The sequence below is a fragment of the Galleria mellonella genome, unplaced genomic scaffold, assembly GCF_026898425.1.
Source record: "Galleria mellonella isolate WM207_F2 unplaced genomic scaffold, CSIRO_AGI_GalMel_v1 utg78, whole genome shotgun sequence".
Taxonomy (NCBI): Eukaryota; Metazoa; Arthropoda; class Insecta; order Lepidoptera; family Pyralidae; genus Galleria; species Galleria mellonella.
In genome coordinates, this window is record NW_026442151.1 from 7,177,001 (window position 1) to 7,197,733 (window position 20,733).

Below are 20,733 nucleotides of genomic sequence, written 5' to 3' on the forward strand. Positions count from 1 at the left end.
ATTTATTTTACTATCCTATATCAATCAGGAAAATAATAAACTTTCACTGTTTTATTTAATGAATCTCTTACGATATACAATTTATTATCATATTTATTGATGAATTAACTATATAAATGCAATATAGAATTAATAAGTTAGTTAACATTATGGAAACTTGAGGGAATTTAATTAAAATCAATTAAGACAACTTGTCTTAATAAAGATCTTTCCTTTTTAAGTACCTTAGTTTTTTATACTTCGAAGAATTGATATTGTCATTGCGCATCCATCATGTTGAATTATCTGAAAGACCACTTTAAATTTGACGTCAGTAGCCTTAGTCATCAGCCTAATTGCGAGCTAATAAACGTCTCAGACAATTTATCGGATGTGCCGCGCCGGTGCAGCGCCCGCGCATCCACAGCTCCCCATTAGACGCATTGAGGAAACGTCGGAGGCTGCGGGACCAAAACACTGTGTTTACATGTTTAAAGTAGTGACGGCTAATGAGATGTGGTTATGCCGACTTCCTGGCGAAAGCGGCGCGTGCGCAAATTGTCGGCCACTCGGGGTTGTCTTAGCATAGTGCAGTGCGTCCATATTATTTACTATTTTCTAAACTGATAGACACACTTTGAGGCAAATGGAACGCAAATCAGCTTGGCATTTGCTTTGCAGTTCTGTAGGCGTTTTTAGTGTCGGCCGGTAATGATATGAATAATCATAATGACCTCCGCTGGAATTACGCGGTAATGTGATGACTGAAGAGATATCAGAACGTCGCTCTATTGGCTTGATTCACTTACTGCAACATCTAAGATCATATTCGTATACCGGGTCATGTGGTAAACCGGTATGAATTCCCTTTCAACTATACATATAAATTCAATTTCCAAATATGTACGTCTTTTGTCATTGTTCTTACGGTCTACATAAAAGCCTGCTTTGCTCATATTTTCCATGTTTTGAATTTAGAACAATAGAATGTGACGCTTCCAAAATCACCCGAACTACGTCTTTAACTGTCCTTACTATATTGTGAGTTTCTTATTTAAAAAGTATCCTGTCTCAATAACAGGCTTTTAGAACATCCAAAATAGTTACGCCAATGCAAAAAGAAATAATCAGCTTTAGCTTAGCATTGATTCAAGAGGATATAACGATTATAGCATACTCCTTATAAGTATTCATTGAGCACAGGATGTTCCCTCCGCTTTTTATGTCAAGTACCTACTCACTAGTCTTGAAATACAATACACGAAGGCCAATAACAATGTGACCGGCCAGCACCGTGACGACACGAGCTTAGAACTGGTTTGTGTCCTTGGTTTTCAATAGTCCTGATTTCTTCTGTGTAAAGTCCAAATTTCAGTGGTGAAATATTTCAAAGGCAGCTCATTCATTTTTAATTTGATCAAAAGGCGTATGCTTGTATACGTCATAGAAGCCCTGTATCGATTTGTAATTGTATACTTGAAATTTCAAGGGCTTAGGTGAAAAGTCATTATTTTTGTTATTTGGACGAATAATCCTGATTCAACGATTGTAAATTTTCCTCTCTCTATCTCTCTCTCTCTCTCTCTCGAGTTCGAAATACATAATTTAAAAGAAAATGATAAAATATTAATAATTGAAATAATTTTGAAAAATATTTTTTTATTTATGGCATAGTTAATGTATGTTATGTATTAGAGTCTTTTTTATTATTTTACTTCTGTCTTCCATAAAATAATTAATAGGTCGAACTAATTGTAGCATCAGTTAAAGAAACATTGACCCAAAAACTGTTGACATGGCAACGTATGGCCATACCCAATCCTGTTCAGCCTAAATCCTCAATTGCTCGTAATCATCTTATGGGTTCCGTGTTGTGACACGATCGGCCCACTTCACAGATGCGCCGCCATAATTAGTGCGGGATCAGGTTACGTGCGCATGCGCATCTGACTCATAGAATTGTAAAGTTCAACATTTTGGAGTTACAATTTGCCTTCATGATTCATTACTCTAATAGTTATGGTTTCTGTTCCCTATACTATTATTTATTTATTTATTCTTATTCAATGAAGTGATATGAAACGTAAAAGTGGACTGTTCACATCGTGATTATTGTTTGTTTCTTCGTCATCACCAACATCATCATCATATCAGTCATTACTTGTCTACTGCTGAACATAAGCATAAAGGGACGTTTTACCAGTAGTTGCCACATTTGGCAAGTGGGTTGGCAACCGCAGTTGGACATTGGTGATGTTTTAAGAGGAACGCTGCTGCCAATCCCTCGACCATTAAGTTTCCTTAGTCGTTTCTTACGACACCCACAGGAAAGAATGGGATGGCCTATTCTATGCCGGAATCTACACGGCTAATTGTTTATTTACACCCTGTATATAGATTTACTAGAACTGTCAATATCAACTTTCCTAATAATTACCTCATAGACGTCATAAGATTAAGCTCAACACTCACTGATGTAAACATTTTACGTGATAAATGATTTTATAGGATATTCTTCTAATGTACTAAAGCAATAAATTTGGTCTCACTCATTGAGTCTTAATAGACATTGTTTATTAGTTAAATAAATGGTTAACAAATAATACTATTGGAAATAATAATAAATAATAATACTGCTCAAAATAATAATGGTATTATGATGCAATTCCAAATTATTGGTTTTATTGTCCGGTCGTAAACTTTTGATTAAAAAAAAACAATACATGAATATATATCGCGTGTTTTTACATCGACAATACATTTTTTTTTTAATATCATCTCCCCAAGTTCTAATCTGATCTTTGTGACTCACAGGAGCCTTTAATAAATTTATCTAGATGATTTAAAACGTTCTATTTTACGTTCAATTCGCAGTAAACCAAGAATGAGGGTAACTACATGTAAACATATCCGTTGACCCATAAACATGTTCGAGATAGCCATCATTTGATGCAGGATTTCGTGGTATTCATAAATTTAATCGTCACTAAAAGCTCACGTTCCTGTATTGCGTAATCCTTTCTTTTATTTTTATTGTATGTTTTTCTTAAAATTTTTTATTACGTGTAAATCTTACGGTAATATGAAATATTTATAATAAAATATAAAAAAACACAGTGTTATTTTTTTGTATTTCTAAGGGCTTAGAATTAAAGACTTGGTATTAATTCAGATAAATATATTGTTTCTAGCTCTATAAACATAATAAATAATAATAAATTATTTAATTTGCATTTATAAAGTCAGTATTTGTCAAAGTAATTAAAAAAAATAAGGGCCCAAAAATACTTATATACTAATTATAGATAACACAATTTGTAACTAAAATCTAATTAAATAATTCTCAATTATTTTCTAAATATTGATATATTAATTGAATCACAAATCAATTCGATGTAACAGGCCTGTCGCTTTTTATTGTAGCCGATCCTGAGGCACCATTTCTCCAATTATATGTCTAAAATTCAAAATACAGTTTATCTATACTATTACAATTAAATCTTTATTGTAAGGGCCAATATGAACTAATTTACTAAGAGATTTAAGCAAAAACATTTATAATTTTAGTTTATAATTGTCCATAAAACAGTAATTTCACGAAATTATCAAATTAAAATTTTACGTTGAAATGTGTTTAGAGTAATGGCGCCTTAGAATCTAGCCCCATTGTCTACACCAACCTTTAAACAACTGGTCGATGTTTTTGCGATATACGGAAAGGGCCATGGACATGAGATTCCGCGCCTCCGGTGCGTGGTGTCCGTAGATGGACGCGAGAATGTGACAGAACTTCTGAACTGACCAATTAATGTTGTCGAGACGGAAAACAGAATCGATATAATTGCTCGATATCCACTCACTGGTTTGTAGAAAGAATTTTCTATACAAATTGTGTTACAACGCTGTTAGAATATAAATCGTTCTTTAGTTGAGTTAGAAAAAGTTGATACAAACCGGTCGTACCTACGGAGATGAGATACACAAGATTAGAAGTCTAAATTCAAAATTTTATTTTTTTAATTACAAAATCCGGACTTTTTTTAATAAAAAGTACAATACAAAGGTTAAATATTAAAAACCGGATAAATTAAGTCCGGTCCTTATCCGAAAATCCGATAAATCCGGATATGTCCGACAAAATTCGAATGGATGGTAAGCCTATACGAATTACTCGGTAATGCTAGAGGGAGACAATTAAGTACAAATATAATTCGCGGATTGAAAACAATATAAATGTATGTGGCTCTCAAGAATCCGTGTCAAAGCGTTCGTGATAAGTTCGGCGACCTCGCGGGCGGGACTCGAGCCCGACTTGTGTCGATACCAACACCCAGCGACATGACACCGTGCTTGTAATAGTATGGATAATCCTTCGTTTTTAATTAACCTATATATTTATCAAGTTAGAAGAGAAAGAGCCAGAAGTCAGAAGAGAAGGCATAAACCTTTGCCTTCTCTTCTGTCACATCTTTTATTTCCACTACTTTCATAATTTGTCTTATGCATACATTGGCGATTCCTCAGACCCTTGATTTCCTTGATTATTCTCTTTAAATATAACATGATATATATACATACATACATATCTGTCACGCCTGCCTCCCATTAGGGTAGGCAGAAACAATTGAACGCCAAATGCTTCGATTCAAACAAACCTCATATATATATTTTTATATATATTTTTCTCTAATAATTTTTATTTAATATTTTCACCAACTAATATTAAAAATTATATTTTCTAAGTTTGATAAATTTAAGCTTAAGTTATTAACTGATCGAACTAATTGTGTTTGGTACATACATTGATACATACATACATGAACAGAGTTCGCTAAGCAGGCTCCCCTAATCTCTTGCATTGAAACTACTCAATGATATTTTGAGCCAGTATCCGCAATTGGATGTATTTGCCTCCAACTTGCTGGAGTTTCGTCGAGTGACCACAGAGTATTTGTGTTCAGACGTTTTTTTATATTATTCTTGTTATATATGTATAATATTCCTTTTTTATATGTTATTGTACTCATGCTTTCCTGGGTGGGCGTATTGGAAGACTGTAAGACTCACCCAGTGGATGTAATAAATAAATAAATAAATTTTAGTTATTTATTTTTCTTAATTCAATTATTATTGTGTAATATGAAAGTAAGTTTAAATAAGTAAGTAATATTCTTGGACTTTAGTCGACCAATTATATATATTAAAAAAATAAAAAAAAATAATTGAATAATTTAATTTACGCTTTCAGTATAATGAAACCTCCCAAAAATAACAAAATAAAAGTTAAATTCTAAAAATAAAAATAGTTAATTTAAAAAAATACTTTACTTGTCCTTCATTTTAAAGCGATTGACGCGCCATTTTATGTCTGCGAAGTGAACAGGGTTGTGACAAGGTGAAAAAAATCACCATTATGGACGATCGTTTAATTTTACCATTAACCATGTCGCAAGCAATGGCTATTGAATATTTATGCTATAGGTAGTATTAATTACAATATTGATTGAAGGTTATTGAATTAAATTAATTACTCTTAATTACTTTTATTGACAACACAACATGAATTTAAATTATTACCTCACTAACCTTCCTCCGTGTAGTGACAGAGTGAGTATGCAATGAATCACTTATATGATACATTGAAGGTATTATTAGAGGCGGGTAGGAGACTAGGGGAACAGAAAATATAATAAATATATCAAGGCAAAAAAAAAATTATAACAGGTTTTCTCTCTTATATTACACTACTAGCGGCCTGTCCCGGCGTCGCACGGGTGGTCATTTTTACATTTAAAAAAGTGACCATTAAGGCTGCACACGCGACGGAAGCTTAAAAATGGAGTAACTTCTCCCGTTTTCCCAACATTTCCCTTCACTGCTCTGCTCCTATTGATCGTAGCGTGATGAAAGGTATACTATAACCTGCCCAGGAGTATGAAGAATAATTGTACCAAGTTTCGTTAAAATCCATCGAGTAGTTTTTGTTTTTATAACGAACATATAGACAGACAGATAAAAACTTTACTGATTACATTTTTGGCATCAGTATCGATCACTAATCACCCCCTGATAGTTATTTTGGAAATGTATTTCATGTACAGAATTGACCTCTCTACAGATTTATTATAAGTATAGATGAATATCACGTATATGTTGCCAACCCTGATTTATTAAGGATCTTAATCCCTTAATTCCTTTTTTGAATAAATTTATAATCTTTTGAAAAACCTTAATAATTTGAATGCCAATCTATGAATGAGGCCTAAAACAGTGTACTAACAATTGAATGATGATGATGAATTAATTTAGATGATCAAAATTATAAAGGTCGGTCCATACTATCGTAGTCTAGCTACGGGCGATGACGCAGCAGAGTCAGTGTGCGGCGGCCGCGGCGTCAGCGAGTCATCACCTAGAATAGAGGGCGTGTCATCACTGAGGGGTGCTTATTAACCCTTCTTGTAATCCACCCCGTCTGATTATATTGCATGTCTGTCATCTCTTTCTCTCTTTCAATATATTTTCTTTAAGTTCTCAACACAACTGCTGTTTTACTTGAATTATTCACTTTCGGGGAGGACCTTACATTATTTTTAACCGACTTTAAAAATGAGGTTTTGAATTCGTTTGTAATTTTTTTATGTTTGTTACGTCATAACCTTGTCATTTGTAAACCCATTTGGGAAATTCTTTTTTCTTCTGAAAGAATATACTTTCTGGTAGCTCCAACAAGAATTTTAACAGTCTCGTTTTAATCTTTCAGTTTTTAAATTAGATTTTTTTTTGTTTGTAACGATTTAACTTCGTGTATTTTTTTTTTATTTTATTTTCATAATGATAGATAATTGCTATAAGGCCAGCAAACGCTTCTTTGTTTTTTTTTTTTTGTTATTTTTATCTTACGTTTAATATCGGTAGATACAGCATGTTCAGTTCGGTAAATTAAAAAAAAATGTAATGACTTTTCAAAAGTGCTTCAATGTAAGTTTATTTGAATAAATGATTTCTATTCTATTCTATTCTATTCAGAATACCAATACCAATTCGTTGACGGTCACCGTCATCGGCGGCGCAATCGCTGCGATCTTAATACTGTAACGGGACGCGGCGCGGCGCGGCGCCGGCGCCGGCGCCTGCGCCTGCGTACCGATTTGTTTTGTTTTATGTTTCGCGCAATTAATTTTATATGCTCACGTTAACGTGAGTGGACGAATATAAATTCACTTTTTTATTTGTTTAATGAATTAACATTTAAATTTTAATGTAACAACTACAGGTTTAATTTACGTGTAATTAAGATCGAGAAAGATCGACTAGTTTCGGGATCAATTCGTGACCCTTAATCATAAGCGGATGTGAAGAGCTTGACATTAAAATATAATGTGTACTTACGAAACTTAACAATAATATAACTTTTACATGTTTTCTTTATAACTTAAATACCGTTATTACCTCATTCAAGATAGATAACTTAATTTGTTTATTCAAAATATATGTACAATTTTAATGTAATAACTATCGGTATATTAATTTTTATATATTAATTAATTATCGGCGAGATTAAGCAAACACTTTAGACTTTAGTGTATCTGCAAGGTAGTAATCAGGACAATATCAAGATGAATCACGACCGCAGTTTCCTGCGCAGGCGCAAAGCGGATTACTACAGTGATAAAAATAAAAAAATCTAGAATCCGAGCAAAAGACACGGTGTGTCCACCGTGCTCATTATATAACTAGCTGTACTCCGCGGCTTTACCTGTGATCGTGCCTTGCAATTGAATAGCCTGTAACCTTCCTCGAGGAATGAGCTATCAAATGCAAAGAAGAATTATTCCAATCCAACTGGTAGGGGGAAAAGGGATTGTTAGAAATGTGGACTATTAATCGCATTGCTAACAATATACTCTGTCAGGTCGACCTCCACGTGGTCCGCCCTGGAAACCATGCTGATTTCCAAAGATGACTGACCCATCTTTTCATTCTCACCTATCATCCCTCACTGGTGCACCGCCAGTGTATACCGATAGCACAGGCGGGGTTACCGTTCCATTATCATCCATTAAAAAAAGCACTAAATATCGAATAGAAACGTTCGGACAATTAATCGAATGTTACTCCGACTGGATCTTGTCGTTAATGGCCGAGCAATGTGCTTTCGAACAATTAACGAAGCTGGTTTCTAACGCGTTTCACGGCCCATCCTGTGGGCGGGCCGCGGGAAAACATTGTGGTGAACTGCGCTGGTTCCGGACGCTGAGTACTTTCAACAGTGGAGCCGATTCTAAAGCGCTCCAAACTTATCTCTGAATTAGAAGATTCCATTTGAAATCATAGCGAAATCTTTATTGTAAGGCTGCCATCCGTTCGGAATTCCCCGGATTTGTCCTAGTTGTAGTCCTAGAAAAGTGTCCGGGTGTAATCCGGACACTTGTTGTCAGGAGAAATCCATTTTTTTTTATAAGTAGGAGATCAAATGAAATAAATCTTAGTTACAAATTCATCCACAATAACCCGCATTCAAGAAGGCTCGGCAAAATAGTGTCCGGGGAATAAAACATTTTTTGCCCAAATGTCCGGGATTTTTGCCGTGTTTATCCGATGTTGGCAATTCAGGTGGTAGCAGCCCTAGTAAGGACCAATAAGAACTCTTTCTCCACGCAAATAATGTTTCATCCTGGACACACGTGGCTTTGATGAATTGGTAAATGAAACTTAAAACTACTTATTTAAACGCCTGATTCTTTTTTGTTAGCCAAGAAAGCGTCAAAAATAAGTTGATTCATGTTCTCTATTCGTTCGTTGGTTATTCGTTATAAAAGTCATACAAATTAGTCTCCGTCTTTAATTTGATTATTTCCAAAATTACATCATAATAAATCCTAAACACTACTGAATACACCTTCTGCTTAATTTCTTGTAAACACGCTGACAAGTATTCTGGTTGAACAATTATATCTGAATAATTTAATGAATGATAAATGAATAATGAACGAATTATGAATGAATGATGAATGAATAATGAACAAATTATGAATGAATGATTAACGAATGTGTTTTACTAAATATTGATGATTGCCACCAGCAAATCTTTAAATTAATTACAATTCGGCAATATTTTCCGTTTCATAAGTGTGTAAATATTATTTTTGCATGTACAATAATTATTCTAAGCGGTTTTTTTTTATGTGTGATAATGATATGGTAACCCTGCCTGCGCTATTGGTATACGCTAGCAGGGCACCAGTAAAGGATGATAGGTGAGAATGAAAAAGCAGGTCAGTTAGCCAATCATGATAGTTTCCAGGGGGAACCAGACCCCGTTACTAATAATCCCTTTCCCCTTAAGTATATATTTAGTATCTACCTGATTTAGTATAAATCTTATACATGTATAATAATAGTATTTATAATTCGTGTGTATGCATTTGTTTGTAGGGTCGACATAAACGAAATGCTACTTTCCCCGGCGGGCAGACGGCGAGTTTACTGCAGTCTTCAACAACTAGGAGTGAGTTATATACATATGTTAATATTAAATACTTACTACCATATGACTTAATACTTGATATATAATTTAGAACTACTTTATCCTAGAAACAAAATGGTCACGCAGAGGGTTTCAAAGGAGCTTCCGATAGCTCGACTTGTGGAATGAGCTTTATACCCAAATTTTCCTAAAGACTAAGAGCATGGGGTCCATAGGCTATGTAATTATCTACCATCAAATGTTCGTATGCTTATTTACCATCATAAAAGGTATAGAGAAAGAGAGTAGACAATTTAATTATTTTGAATACGGAACCCTAAAACTATTGGTTATCGATAGCGGTGACAACGATATTCTTTGGCTATTTTAGATCCTCGTAATTTCTAAACCGATTTTGATAGTTCTTTTTTTACGGATTATGCCATTTATAAAAGCTCTTTATACCCCGTATTGAAGCCATATTAATTTGGCTACCTTAATATGTTGTGTTATTAGTAGAGCAATTTCTTTTTTAATTTTTTTTTTTGATAACATTTTAAATTATTATATAATAAAAACGTTTTTACTCGTAGAATACTCTGCAGATGCGTCGACGCTACGCGACGTGGCGGACGGCTGCGGGGCGGCGAGGCCAAGGTACTGTTCCGGGGGGACTACCACGTGGCCCGGGCCCCGGGTGCAGCCGCCGCAGCCCGAGATCCCGAGCTTGGCGGCGCCTACACCCATTGACACCAAAGGTTTGTACTTAACAATCCTAACACTAGCTAATCTGACAGATTTCGTCCTGTCAAAAGCTATTGGACTGTGACAATCCGGCAACGCGCAAAAGAAAGAAATGAAATGTTACTTATTCCAAGGATTTTTTCTCGTTATAGAAACCTTTCTCGGACCTCAATAAATATTGGGGGAAAAAATGGCAATTGTTCCAACTGTTCTCGGGCTTCATTTTGCTCTTTGATTTAGTGATTAATTTTTGTCCATATTTTCTCGTGGTCGAAGACCGATTTTGATAGTTTTTTTTTTCAATCTATTGAGTATACTCTCATATCGGTGCCATAATCATTTTACTGAAGTAGCTACCGGCTTTATTCGGAGCATAAATGTACTTCTTGCTAAGCGAAATCTGGGGTCTACCAGGAAATAAAATTTCAATTTTTTTCTTTTATATTTTTGCTCATACCAAAATCGACCTAACCAGTAAATGAACCTTAACATTTTTCTCGTCGCCCTATCGTAAAAAATCAAAAGGAATGATGTTATAACATTCTTAATACTTTTAAACGGTATGTATTATGTATTTTTAACATCAGAATTGTGTTTCGTTCGGCACTGAAATTGCGGAAAACATTTTATGGTAAACCCTCTATTCTTTTACGAAACATTTTATCCTTCATCGACGTGTATGTGTTTACAATTGTAGTATTTATTTTTGTTTTTTTTTTAAACAAAATTTGTATGTCTCCCCATTTTCCAATCGCCGTGTACGTTTATGACTGCTCTTGACTGATTGCTCGTTAAAATTTACAGCTCAGCCCTTTTAAAAGAACTTATCAAGTCTCAAACGAGAGACTAAATTCAAAGAAATCCCATTATTAATACACTCGAGGATAAATTTGTTTGATTCTTGTTAAATTTAAGGTTTCAGTAATTTTTTACACACATTCAGTTTCATCATTGAAGATAAAACCATTAATAATGGGGATTAGCAACCCTTTTGCTAGCAATTATACCCTATCAGGTCGACCTTCTCGCGGTTCCCCCTGGAAAATATCAGGAATTTATCACTACAGGCCAACTAACCTACTCCATCCTTACCAATCTTCTCTTAACGGTACCCCGCTAGTGTATACCAAGAGCGTAGGCGGAGTTACTATTCCATTATCATCCATTAAAAAAACTTCATTATAATTTAAAAAAAAGTTTATTTATAGCTAGCGGCCCGTCCCGGCGTCGCACGGGTGGACATTTTTAACATTTCCCTTCACTGCTCTGCTCCTATTGATCGTAGCGTGATGAAAAATATACTATAACCTGCCCAAGAGTATGAAAAATAATTGTACCAAGTTTCGTTAAAATCCGTCTAGTAGTTTTCGTTTCTATAACGAACATACAGACAGACAGACAAAAATTTTACTGATTGCATTTTTGACATCAGTATCGATCACTAATCACCCCGTGATAGTTATTTTAGAAATATATTCCATGTACAGAATTGACCTCTCTACAGATTTATTAGGTGACAAATTAAATTTGTACATTCACAAAATATCACAAATACATAAAGCAAACACATATAATATATGACACTGAAAAATAAATTAAAAAACTTATCTGACCGTTACAAATTTTAGGGTATCAATAACAAAATGGCACCGATCTCGCCCACGTTACATATGACAAAATAAAATTTAAATCCAATTACGAAACAAAACCGCATTATGTCACAATAATGCCGGCCGCTCCATTCACAAATTCATAATGAATGTATAACAAATTATAGAACAACGCCAACATGCGCACGCGCCTAATAATTGGGTGTAAAAATGCAACAGCGCGTGCGCGGGGGCGGCGCTGGCGCACAGGCCAAGATTATGCGCCGGCGCCGTTTACATAACACATTTGTACTGGGGGGGAAAGGGATTGTTAGCAATGGAGTTTGACAGCCCCCATTGCTAGCAGTATGCTCTCCACATGGTTCCCCCTGGAAACCGTCGTGAACAATTCTTGTTGAATTCGTCACGATGGGCTAACTGACCTACTTCATCCTCACCTATCATCCTTCACTGGTGCCTCGCCGGTGTATACCGATAGCGCGGTCGGGATTACCATTCGATTATCATCCATTAAAAAAAAACACAATTGTACTTACTCGTATAAAAATTGGCCGCGTGCTCCCGGCATAGAATAAGTTCCTTTCCTGTAAATGTCATAAGAGGCGGCTAGGGGAAATTAGTGGTCGAGGGATGGGCAGCAGCGTCTTTCTTAAAACATCACCAAAACCTACCAACCCGTTCTAACGTAACTATTGTCAAAATTTCTTAATAAAGGAAGTTTATTTTATATTATATTTAGAAGCCTATGTTTAGCATTGGACAGCTGATATGATGATATATATATATATATATATATATATATATATATATATATATATATATATATATATATATATATATATATATATATATATATATATATATTGTAGTTATGTAACTCTGCACGCTTTCAACGCGAATTCCAGGAAATAAATTTCAATTCACTTGTACAACAATTAGTCCATTACCCTAAGGTTGTCTTGTAAAGATTGCTCTCAGCAATAAGACCGCCTTACTGTACTTATACAATTGTATCGTTGTGTTTGTAAATTGCCTTGCTTATTTCCTATATCGTATAATGCAAATAAAATGTACTCATTCAATTCCAGATTTTAGCGAGTAATTTCCCATTGCCATAAAATATCCCGAGTTCGTCCTCCTGTCAAAATTTTGTACCTACAATTTTTGAATTTATAAGTGTATTTACGTATTACAAATTCAAAATAAACCGTCATATCCTTTTTAACACTCGTAAATAGTTCAAAAACAATATATTACTTATTATACTGTCAAAGATTAATCCCACGGTCCTTAATATTCATTCCGTTCAGCCATTCCCGAGTATGACGTCAGATAGGGTCATAATTCAAACGTGCATGCATCAGATATGGCACGGCGTTGCAACCAACAAACGTACCTACAGTTAATTTAGCACCTAACATCCCACTGTGTGTGTTGTCAATGAAAATTACCATTACAAATTTTGACACGGACATAAATCCTTATTATAGGCCAAGAGCTGGATGTAAATTTAGAGTAGGTACTCGAGAAAAACAGAAAATTGTATTATAGAATAGTATACGTTGTCTAAGGTAAGAATCATAATTTTTCCAGCATTTCGTAATATATCCGCATGAATATGACATTTTAAATTACATTTTACAAAAAGAAAAAAACACGTTAGTTCCTGAGATTCTCGATTCCTTTAGTCGATTCGTTATTAATCCGTTAGCTTTAATTAAGTACCTAATTAAAATATCTCATCAGCTCTCGGCCTACTTTACTACATTACCACTGTAGGCTGCTGGATTTATGTAACAAATGTCTAATTAATGCAAATTCTGATATATTACTCATAATTGCAAAATTACTTGTCATTCGCCTATTACAATATAGGTGGCGGTACCTACTCAGAACCTTATGTAGAAGTCCGCGAGGGACGGCTGTGTTTAGCAATAGACAGAGATCCTTCGTATCATCTATAATATATTTTATTACAACTTTTGATCAGCGATTATCAATACTAACGCCAGTGGGGAAAGGGATTGTTAGTAATGGAGACTGAGAATCCCATTGCTAGCAATATACCCAACCAAGTTGACCTCCTCGCGGTTCCCCCTGGAAATTATCATCGTTAATTCCCGATGAATTCATCATGATGGGCTAACTGGCCTGTTTTCATTCTCACCTATCACCCTTCACTGGTGCTCCGCCAGCGTATCTCGTTAGCGCAGGCGGGGTTACAATACCATTTTAACCCATCAAAAAAAAATCCTAACGCCATCTATCTGAAGTAGCGATTTCCGTACAAAATTAAGAATTTTAATTAAATTTTTCAACTACAGCGTTTTTTTTTTTCTTTTATTTGGTTTAAAAGAAAAAAGTAACAAAATACAGGAAAGTTGAAATCGGTCAAACTGTTTTTTTTTTAGTTTTCACTCTAGACATTGTAAGCGGAAAAAGGTTAATCACCCATTTCTATATCGCTCATATCAGTTGGATATCTGTTTTAATTCTAAAATTATAACATATTCATAAAAAAACATACTCTTGTTAAAAGAGAGATATATATATATATATATATATATATATATATATATAGATATATATATATATATATATATATATATATATATATATATATATATATATATACATATACATTAATGCGAATTCTGATAATGTTTCATTTTCATCATCATCATCATCATAAAATGCATCATTTTTGTTCGACGATCCAACATCACCGATTGTTTTATTTCGACACCAGATGCCGCTCGTCCATAGTGCTAAATTGTGTACGCCCTAAATTTTACTATCATATCTCGCCCTTCAAATCAGACTACAGTCTCGCAAATAGCTGCTTGTCGGCAGAAACACGGATGAGACACAAAGAGGAATGTAGACAATTTTTGTACATAATAAATTAGGATAAAATATCCAGGTAATTATCCATTGGTTTACAAAATTTCCCTCAAATAACCGTTTAGGCTTGATCGATTAACAAACATCTAAACAGACTTTCTCATTTATAATATCAGTAATATAAATGTAAATCGACATTTACATCTATGCTCTAGATCTAAAGGTCTAATAAATCTAATTAATAGTCCACTTTATTCATGACATTGTCCTGAGAGTCTATATCCATCAGATATAAGTCGGAAAACTTGCCAACCATCATTTCCAATAATATCCACGACGTAAATCTTATCACTGCACTGCTTACAGATTTCTCATTTACATTCTTAATATACAATTAAAATAAGGTTGTACTATAAGCATGTTGCTACTATAAGCAAGGAACTATGCTATGAGTAAAAGAGTAGTAACGAATTGATTCATTCTAATATCTTTATGTTATTATGCAGTACCTTAAATTTTTCAACCTACTTTTTCTGGTTCCTATATGAATGTATTGCGTTTTAATATGCTTTTTAGTTGCAAAATATTGTTATATATATATATATATATATATATATATATATATATATATATATATTTTATATATATATATTTTTTATACAACTTAGAATGGCAAACAAGCTGACGGCCCACCTGATGGAAAGTGGTAACCGTCGCCTATAGACATGAGCAGTACTATGAACATAATAGAGTATACTGTTTCGCCCATGATACCCCCCATGCGTTGCTATTCCTGAGGACTCGGATGTTATTCCTCTGTACCCTGTAAATTCACGCCATATCCCACCCTTCAAACCGAAACACAGCCATGCAAACACAACTGCTTCATGGTAGAAACACGAATGGGACAGAGGTACCCAAGCAATCGACTTTTGTACAAAGTCTCCCTCTGGTAACGCATTATTTGAAAATGCTGTTACCATTTCCTGATTCCATCATCTAATCATCTCTTGGACATTAATATCGTATTATCATTGAATCATTCATATACAAATATAGAAAATACTAACTTTTTGACATATCAACTCTCCTTTCAAACTTAGAGAACTAGAACTCTGAATCTTTTTTTTTTTCACTAAGAATATAAATAACTAGAAAAGAACCATTCTAGAACAAATTATAAAATGATATAGTAATAACAGATTGGCATGACGCGCATACGGTGCCTCGAGAACATCTAGTATATAGGTACCGTACTTCAAAAGATTCTTGCAAAAAATATACGAGTCGAGTTAAATAGAAACTTGTAAAATTAATTGCCCGCATCAAGAAAACTTAAGAGTGTAAAAAGATCCATATATCCTGTATAATAACCTTAGTATCTAGGTCCATCAGTTACATCACCTCAGGCCTGGCTAGTGTCACCCGATGGCACCCCAGCCATAAATAACAGCAGGCGCGTCAGACGACGTCGCCTTAAAAGTAATTAAAGTCCGTTAACCGTTCGAGGCGGTACACCAGTACTAGGCGCTGTAACCTTTAATGGGGACTTAATTTATGAGCGACCAGCGTCCAAGATCGAGATAAGCCCTGATTGAGAACTGAAGTTGGTTTCATCATCTACACGCCTCGCTTGTATTAATCTTAATGTAGAAGAGATGCATCTCGGCACTATCTTGGTTTACATTATATGGAGCATTAATAAGAAGTAGCCTGTTGTCACATGAAATCACTTAAAATTGTAGTTTAATCAATTACCTATTAATTCTGCTTATCTCACCATAATTGCCCATTGATTTTTATCGATCAATTTATATCTAAAATGGCGAAGATTCCTTTTTCCATTTATTCTTATTTCGTTTAGACCTCTATCATATTTAAAATCTCATGTGTTATATTTATTCATAATGGAAAGTTTGAAACAGTTATTGGATTTCAAGACCAAAAATCTTTAATACCTTGTCTTCAGTCTCTACGTTTCTATAATAATTGAGAATCTAAAATGACTCATTGAATAAAGACCTGTTAAAGCCACTGTTTGCTTTTAATCATCTATTAATAATGAGTATATTTACAAGTGTATTATTTCAAGCACAAAATGTGTTACAAGGCCAACGAGCTCAGCTCATAAGACACCGCAAGTACAGGGTCAAGGTGTCAGATGTTATCTGCGTGTTATAATTTAAAAATGGTATTTAAATTATAACAAATTATGTTAAGTGCTACATAATTATTTGTACTTTGTAAACAACGAGAGAGGTAATCAAGTACGCTGTTCACCTGACCAAATAAAAAAATTGAAGCTGGTTATGCAGCCGTGTGGTCCCGGCATAGAATAGGCCACCACTTGTTTTCTCGTGGGTTTCATAAGAGGCAACTAAGTGAGGGCGAAGGATGGGCAACAGTGCCCCTCTTAAAACATCTTCAAAGCCTAACTGCGGTTGACAATCCGCCTGCCAAGCGTCGTAACTACTGGCAAAACTCCCCAAGTGGATGGCTTATGTTCAGCAGTGGACAGTTAAAAGCTGATATGATGATGCAGGAAACTGGATATGGACATTACAAATATACTGTATGACTATTTTTTTCATAATTAGCCCTAATTATCTTTAGGGAAATACTCGTAATTCTTGTAACATGCAGTTTAAGAAGATCAGTATCCAGTAATTTTACTATCCTAATTATCTCAGATTTCAAATCGAATCAACATACAGAAAATCTACTTGGTACAGAAAAGATTCGAGAACGACGCATGGAACCACTGTACTATATAGTCTTCTACTATTGCCCTGAGATTGTCTGGTCTCCAAAGAAGCTTACAGTAACCAGGTGGCGCAAGCGTCTTGGGCATAATCTTAAATAAATTGAACTACTAAGCCTGGAACTAATTTGAGAAGAGAAACCGAATTTTCTCATACAAGAAATATGGTACATCCGGATCTTTAGGTACGAGTACATACCTCATTACTACACCACAAATGCACGATAAATTGCAGCTACGAATGCCTCAAATCATCTAGTTTTCCCATATCGTGACCTGAATCGCATACAGCAGGCCGTGGCTATCAGATTCCTCTTGTCAATTAAATTTATCACTGCAGCAACCAATAAATAATTCAGGAAGCGGAATCATTGGGCACGCGGTCTCTTGCCTGATGACCTTGGTTGCCTACTTGCATTATTCGATTACATCTAAGCAGGCGGTTTATCCTTCCATCTGTGTCGCCATCCCGTTGTTCCGATGTCCCATTTACGCTCCAACTAACTGGTTGTCGAAGATTATATTTGTCAAATTATACATTTTAACATTTAAATGAGGTTCTTTTAAATGCAGAAATTCTGCCTAATATGTAAATGAATTCTTTAGTTTTATGTTAACGGGCTTTCGGAGGCTTAAATTCTTGATTAGTATTTTCGGCTCTGCGTTATTATTGGAGAAACGTAACATTTTGTAAATTGTGACTGGGACGTCTGATTATACTTTATATGTTTACCATATTAGTTTAAATTAAGTGGCCAAATGGTTCTCGCTCAAAATCAGCGCTGTAATTCCTCGGCTGCAGCATAACGCTGAGCGGAGACCATTTCGGGAACATTCCCTAATATATTCACCTTCTTTACATGTTATTTTACTCTGTATGAACCATTTTTGCAAGTGTAACAATGTTTGCTGAATAAACTATTGTTTATTTATTAATAAACAAAGTTCCTGCAGCTAAGAATCAGCTTCGTGCCTGTTATAACAAATCTGAACTATTTCATTTTAGCCCTTTAAGCAACTTTAAAAAAGATTTACGTTTTTAATTCGAATAATTTTTAGTCCGTTACATGATACATTTTTTTTATGTAACTGAGATGGCAAACAAATAAACGGACCACCTGATAGTAAACGGTTACTGTAGCATATAAACCAGGGGTATTACGCATGCTTTGCCGCCCCTGAAGAAATTCTTTTATCTCTTCTTTTGAAGAACCCCATGCTGTAGTCTTTTGGGAAAAACCCCGAAACATATTGTCACAGTTTTCTGGTATACGATGGAGTCGTTATTTTTTTCTAAACAGTATCTTACATTTTACTAATATTTGTATTAGGTATACATAAAATTTATCAAAATGTTTAAATGTTTGTTTATTTGAAAAAAAAAATGATGGATTTGGTACGTAGATATAAAAAAAGATCCTACTTACTATAGACACAAATTAGTGATCAAGTAAAAAAGTTTCAATTGTCCCCATCGAATCATAATACATTGTTTTTTTTCCACTTGATAATCGAATTTACGTCATTTTTAGACCTCCGATGCTAAGACCACAACACTAATGAGACATAATTATTTTAATCAATAATAATAATTAAAAATTATATTTCACAAAAGAAAACGGACTTCAATTGTGATAAAACCAGTTATTTTTTTTTTTTTAATGAAACTACTAAATCGATTTTAAATGAATTTCTACAAGATCAATCTATAAATGTACGCTTTAAGATTAAAAAAAGAATTTTCCAAATCGGTTTACAATTGACTGAGTCATTAGGTAGAAAACATAAAAAACAAACGAATTAAAAAACCTTCATTTTAAAATTTGTTGAAAATAGTATTTCGATTCTACTACACACAAACTACCTCTATGTAAAATTTTAGAATTAATACGGTACGCGTCGCATAGTTTAGTCGACCATTACCCATGACAGCGTTTAATATCGTGTCATTAGCTCAATAAATAAATACTTTGAACATTTATCAAAGTGAGCACAACGTTATTTGCAAGGCCGCGCATTTGCAACGCGAGCTGCGCCTACGCAGGGCAGCGCGGTGCGTGCGCGCACCTGGCCGATCCTAATTATCGATCTAACGGCATTCGAGGGTCGCCTCTAATTGTAGATCATGAAATATGGCCCTAGACTACGCGACCTTCTGAACGGAATAGTTTATCAATTTGAATTTGCAATTATGGTAACACTGGCTGTAATTCGTAGCTTTACTTGCTTAAATTAAGATAAAAGTATCCTACAACTATAGCATCTCATAAAAATGGTTTGGTGAAATACAATGTAATCTCCAAGGGGGAAAGGGATTGTTATTAATGGAGACTAAGAATCTCATTGCTAGCAATATACCCAACCAGGTCGAGCTCCTCGCGGTTCTCCCTGGAAACTGTCATGGTTAATTCCTGATGAATTCATCATGATGGGCTAACTGGCCTGTTTTCATTCTCATCTATCACCCTTCACTGATGGAGCACTAAGAGCAAGGAGCAGCAAGCGTATACCGTTAGCGCAGGCGGGGTTACCATACCATTTTCACCCATAAAAAAAAATGTAATCTCCATGGTACAGAAGTTATTATTTCTGAGGACTGATGGTCTCCATATCTCGTGTCGTATATTAATTTGTATACAATATATACATAATCTGTATATTTATTGTATAATTCGTGACAAAAGAATAATCTTAATTTATTTAAAAAAAAATCCACATTATCTGGGGAATGTAATTAAATTACTTGCAACTTCCATTAGGTCCCGACATAGAATACGCCATCCGTTCCTTCCCGTGCGTGTCGTAAGAATCGTCTTAAGGGAGGGCGAGGGATGGGCAACAGCGTCCCTCTTAAAACGCCTTTACAGCCTAACTGTGGTTGCCAAGCGTGCGAGCTACTGATAAAGCCCCCAAAATCAAAACATTACGCACTTTGATCTGTTTAAAAAATGCATCGAATAAAAGTCGCTATTGGCTGACGGTTCGTATCCATTTTCAACTGGCTTCAAAAGGAAGATGGTTCTCGATTCGGCTGTATTTATATTTGCTACTTCATAACTTAGACGGACAATACTTATATAAATCTGCGAAAGCGAAAACAACCAGAAAACGAAACTACCGACATGTTCCGTGAGCTCGAAAAAAAATTTAGCGACCAGTTATGTATTTGGAATAAGAAAATTGATGAAAGTATTGTGGACGTAATATCGACTGCAGTGAAATCGTGTTTGTCGGATGAACTTGTGAAAATATCTACCGCTTTGTCCGAAATTAATACGTCAATACTTCGACTCCAAGCCGACAATGTCGGTATTAGAGAATCAATA

General features: G+C 34.8%; 1 protein-coding gene across 4 annotated transcripts in view; it reads left to right on the forward strand.

Annotated features, from left to right (window-relative positions):
• LOC113517313 (protein outspread) overlaps positions 1-20,733 on the forward strand; it is a 383,813-nt gene that overhangs the window by 330,899 nt on the left and 32,181 nt on the right. For 3 of the 4 annotated variants that reach the window (XM_052901499.1, XM_052901501.1, XM_052901502.1), the window contains exons 5-6: positions 9,418-9,490; positions 10,042-10,206. In XM_052901499.1, the coding sequence (XP_052757459.1) occupies positions 9,418-9,490; positions 10,042-10,206 (238 nt within the window). The remainder of the gene's footprint in view (positions 1-9,417; positions 9,491-10,041; positions 10,207-20,733) is intronic. The other variant, XM_052901500.1, reaches the window with a different exon arrangement.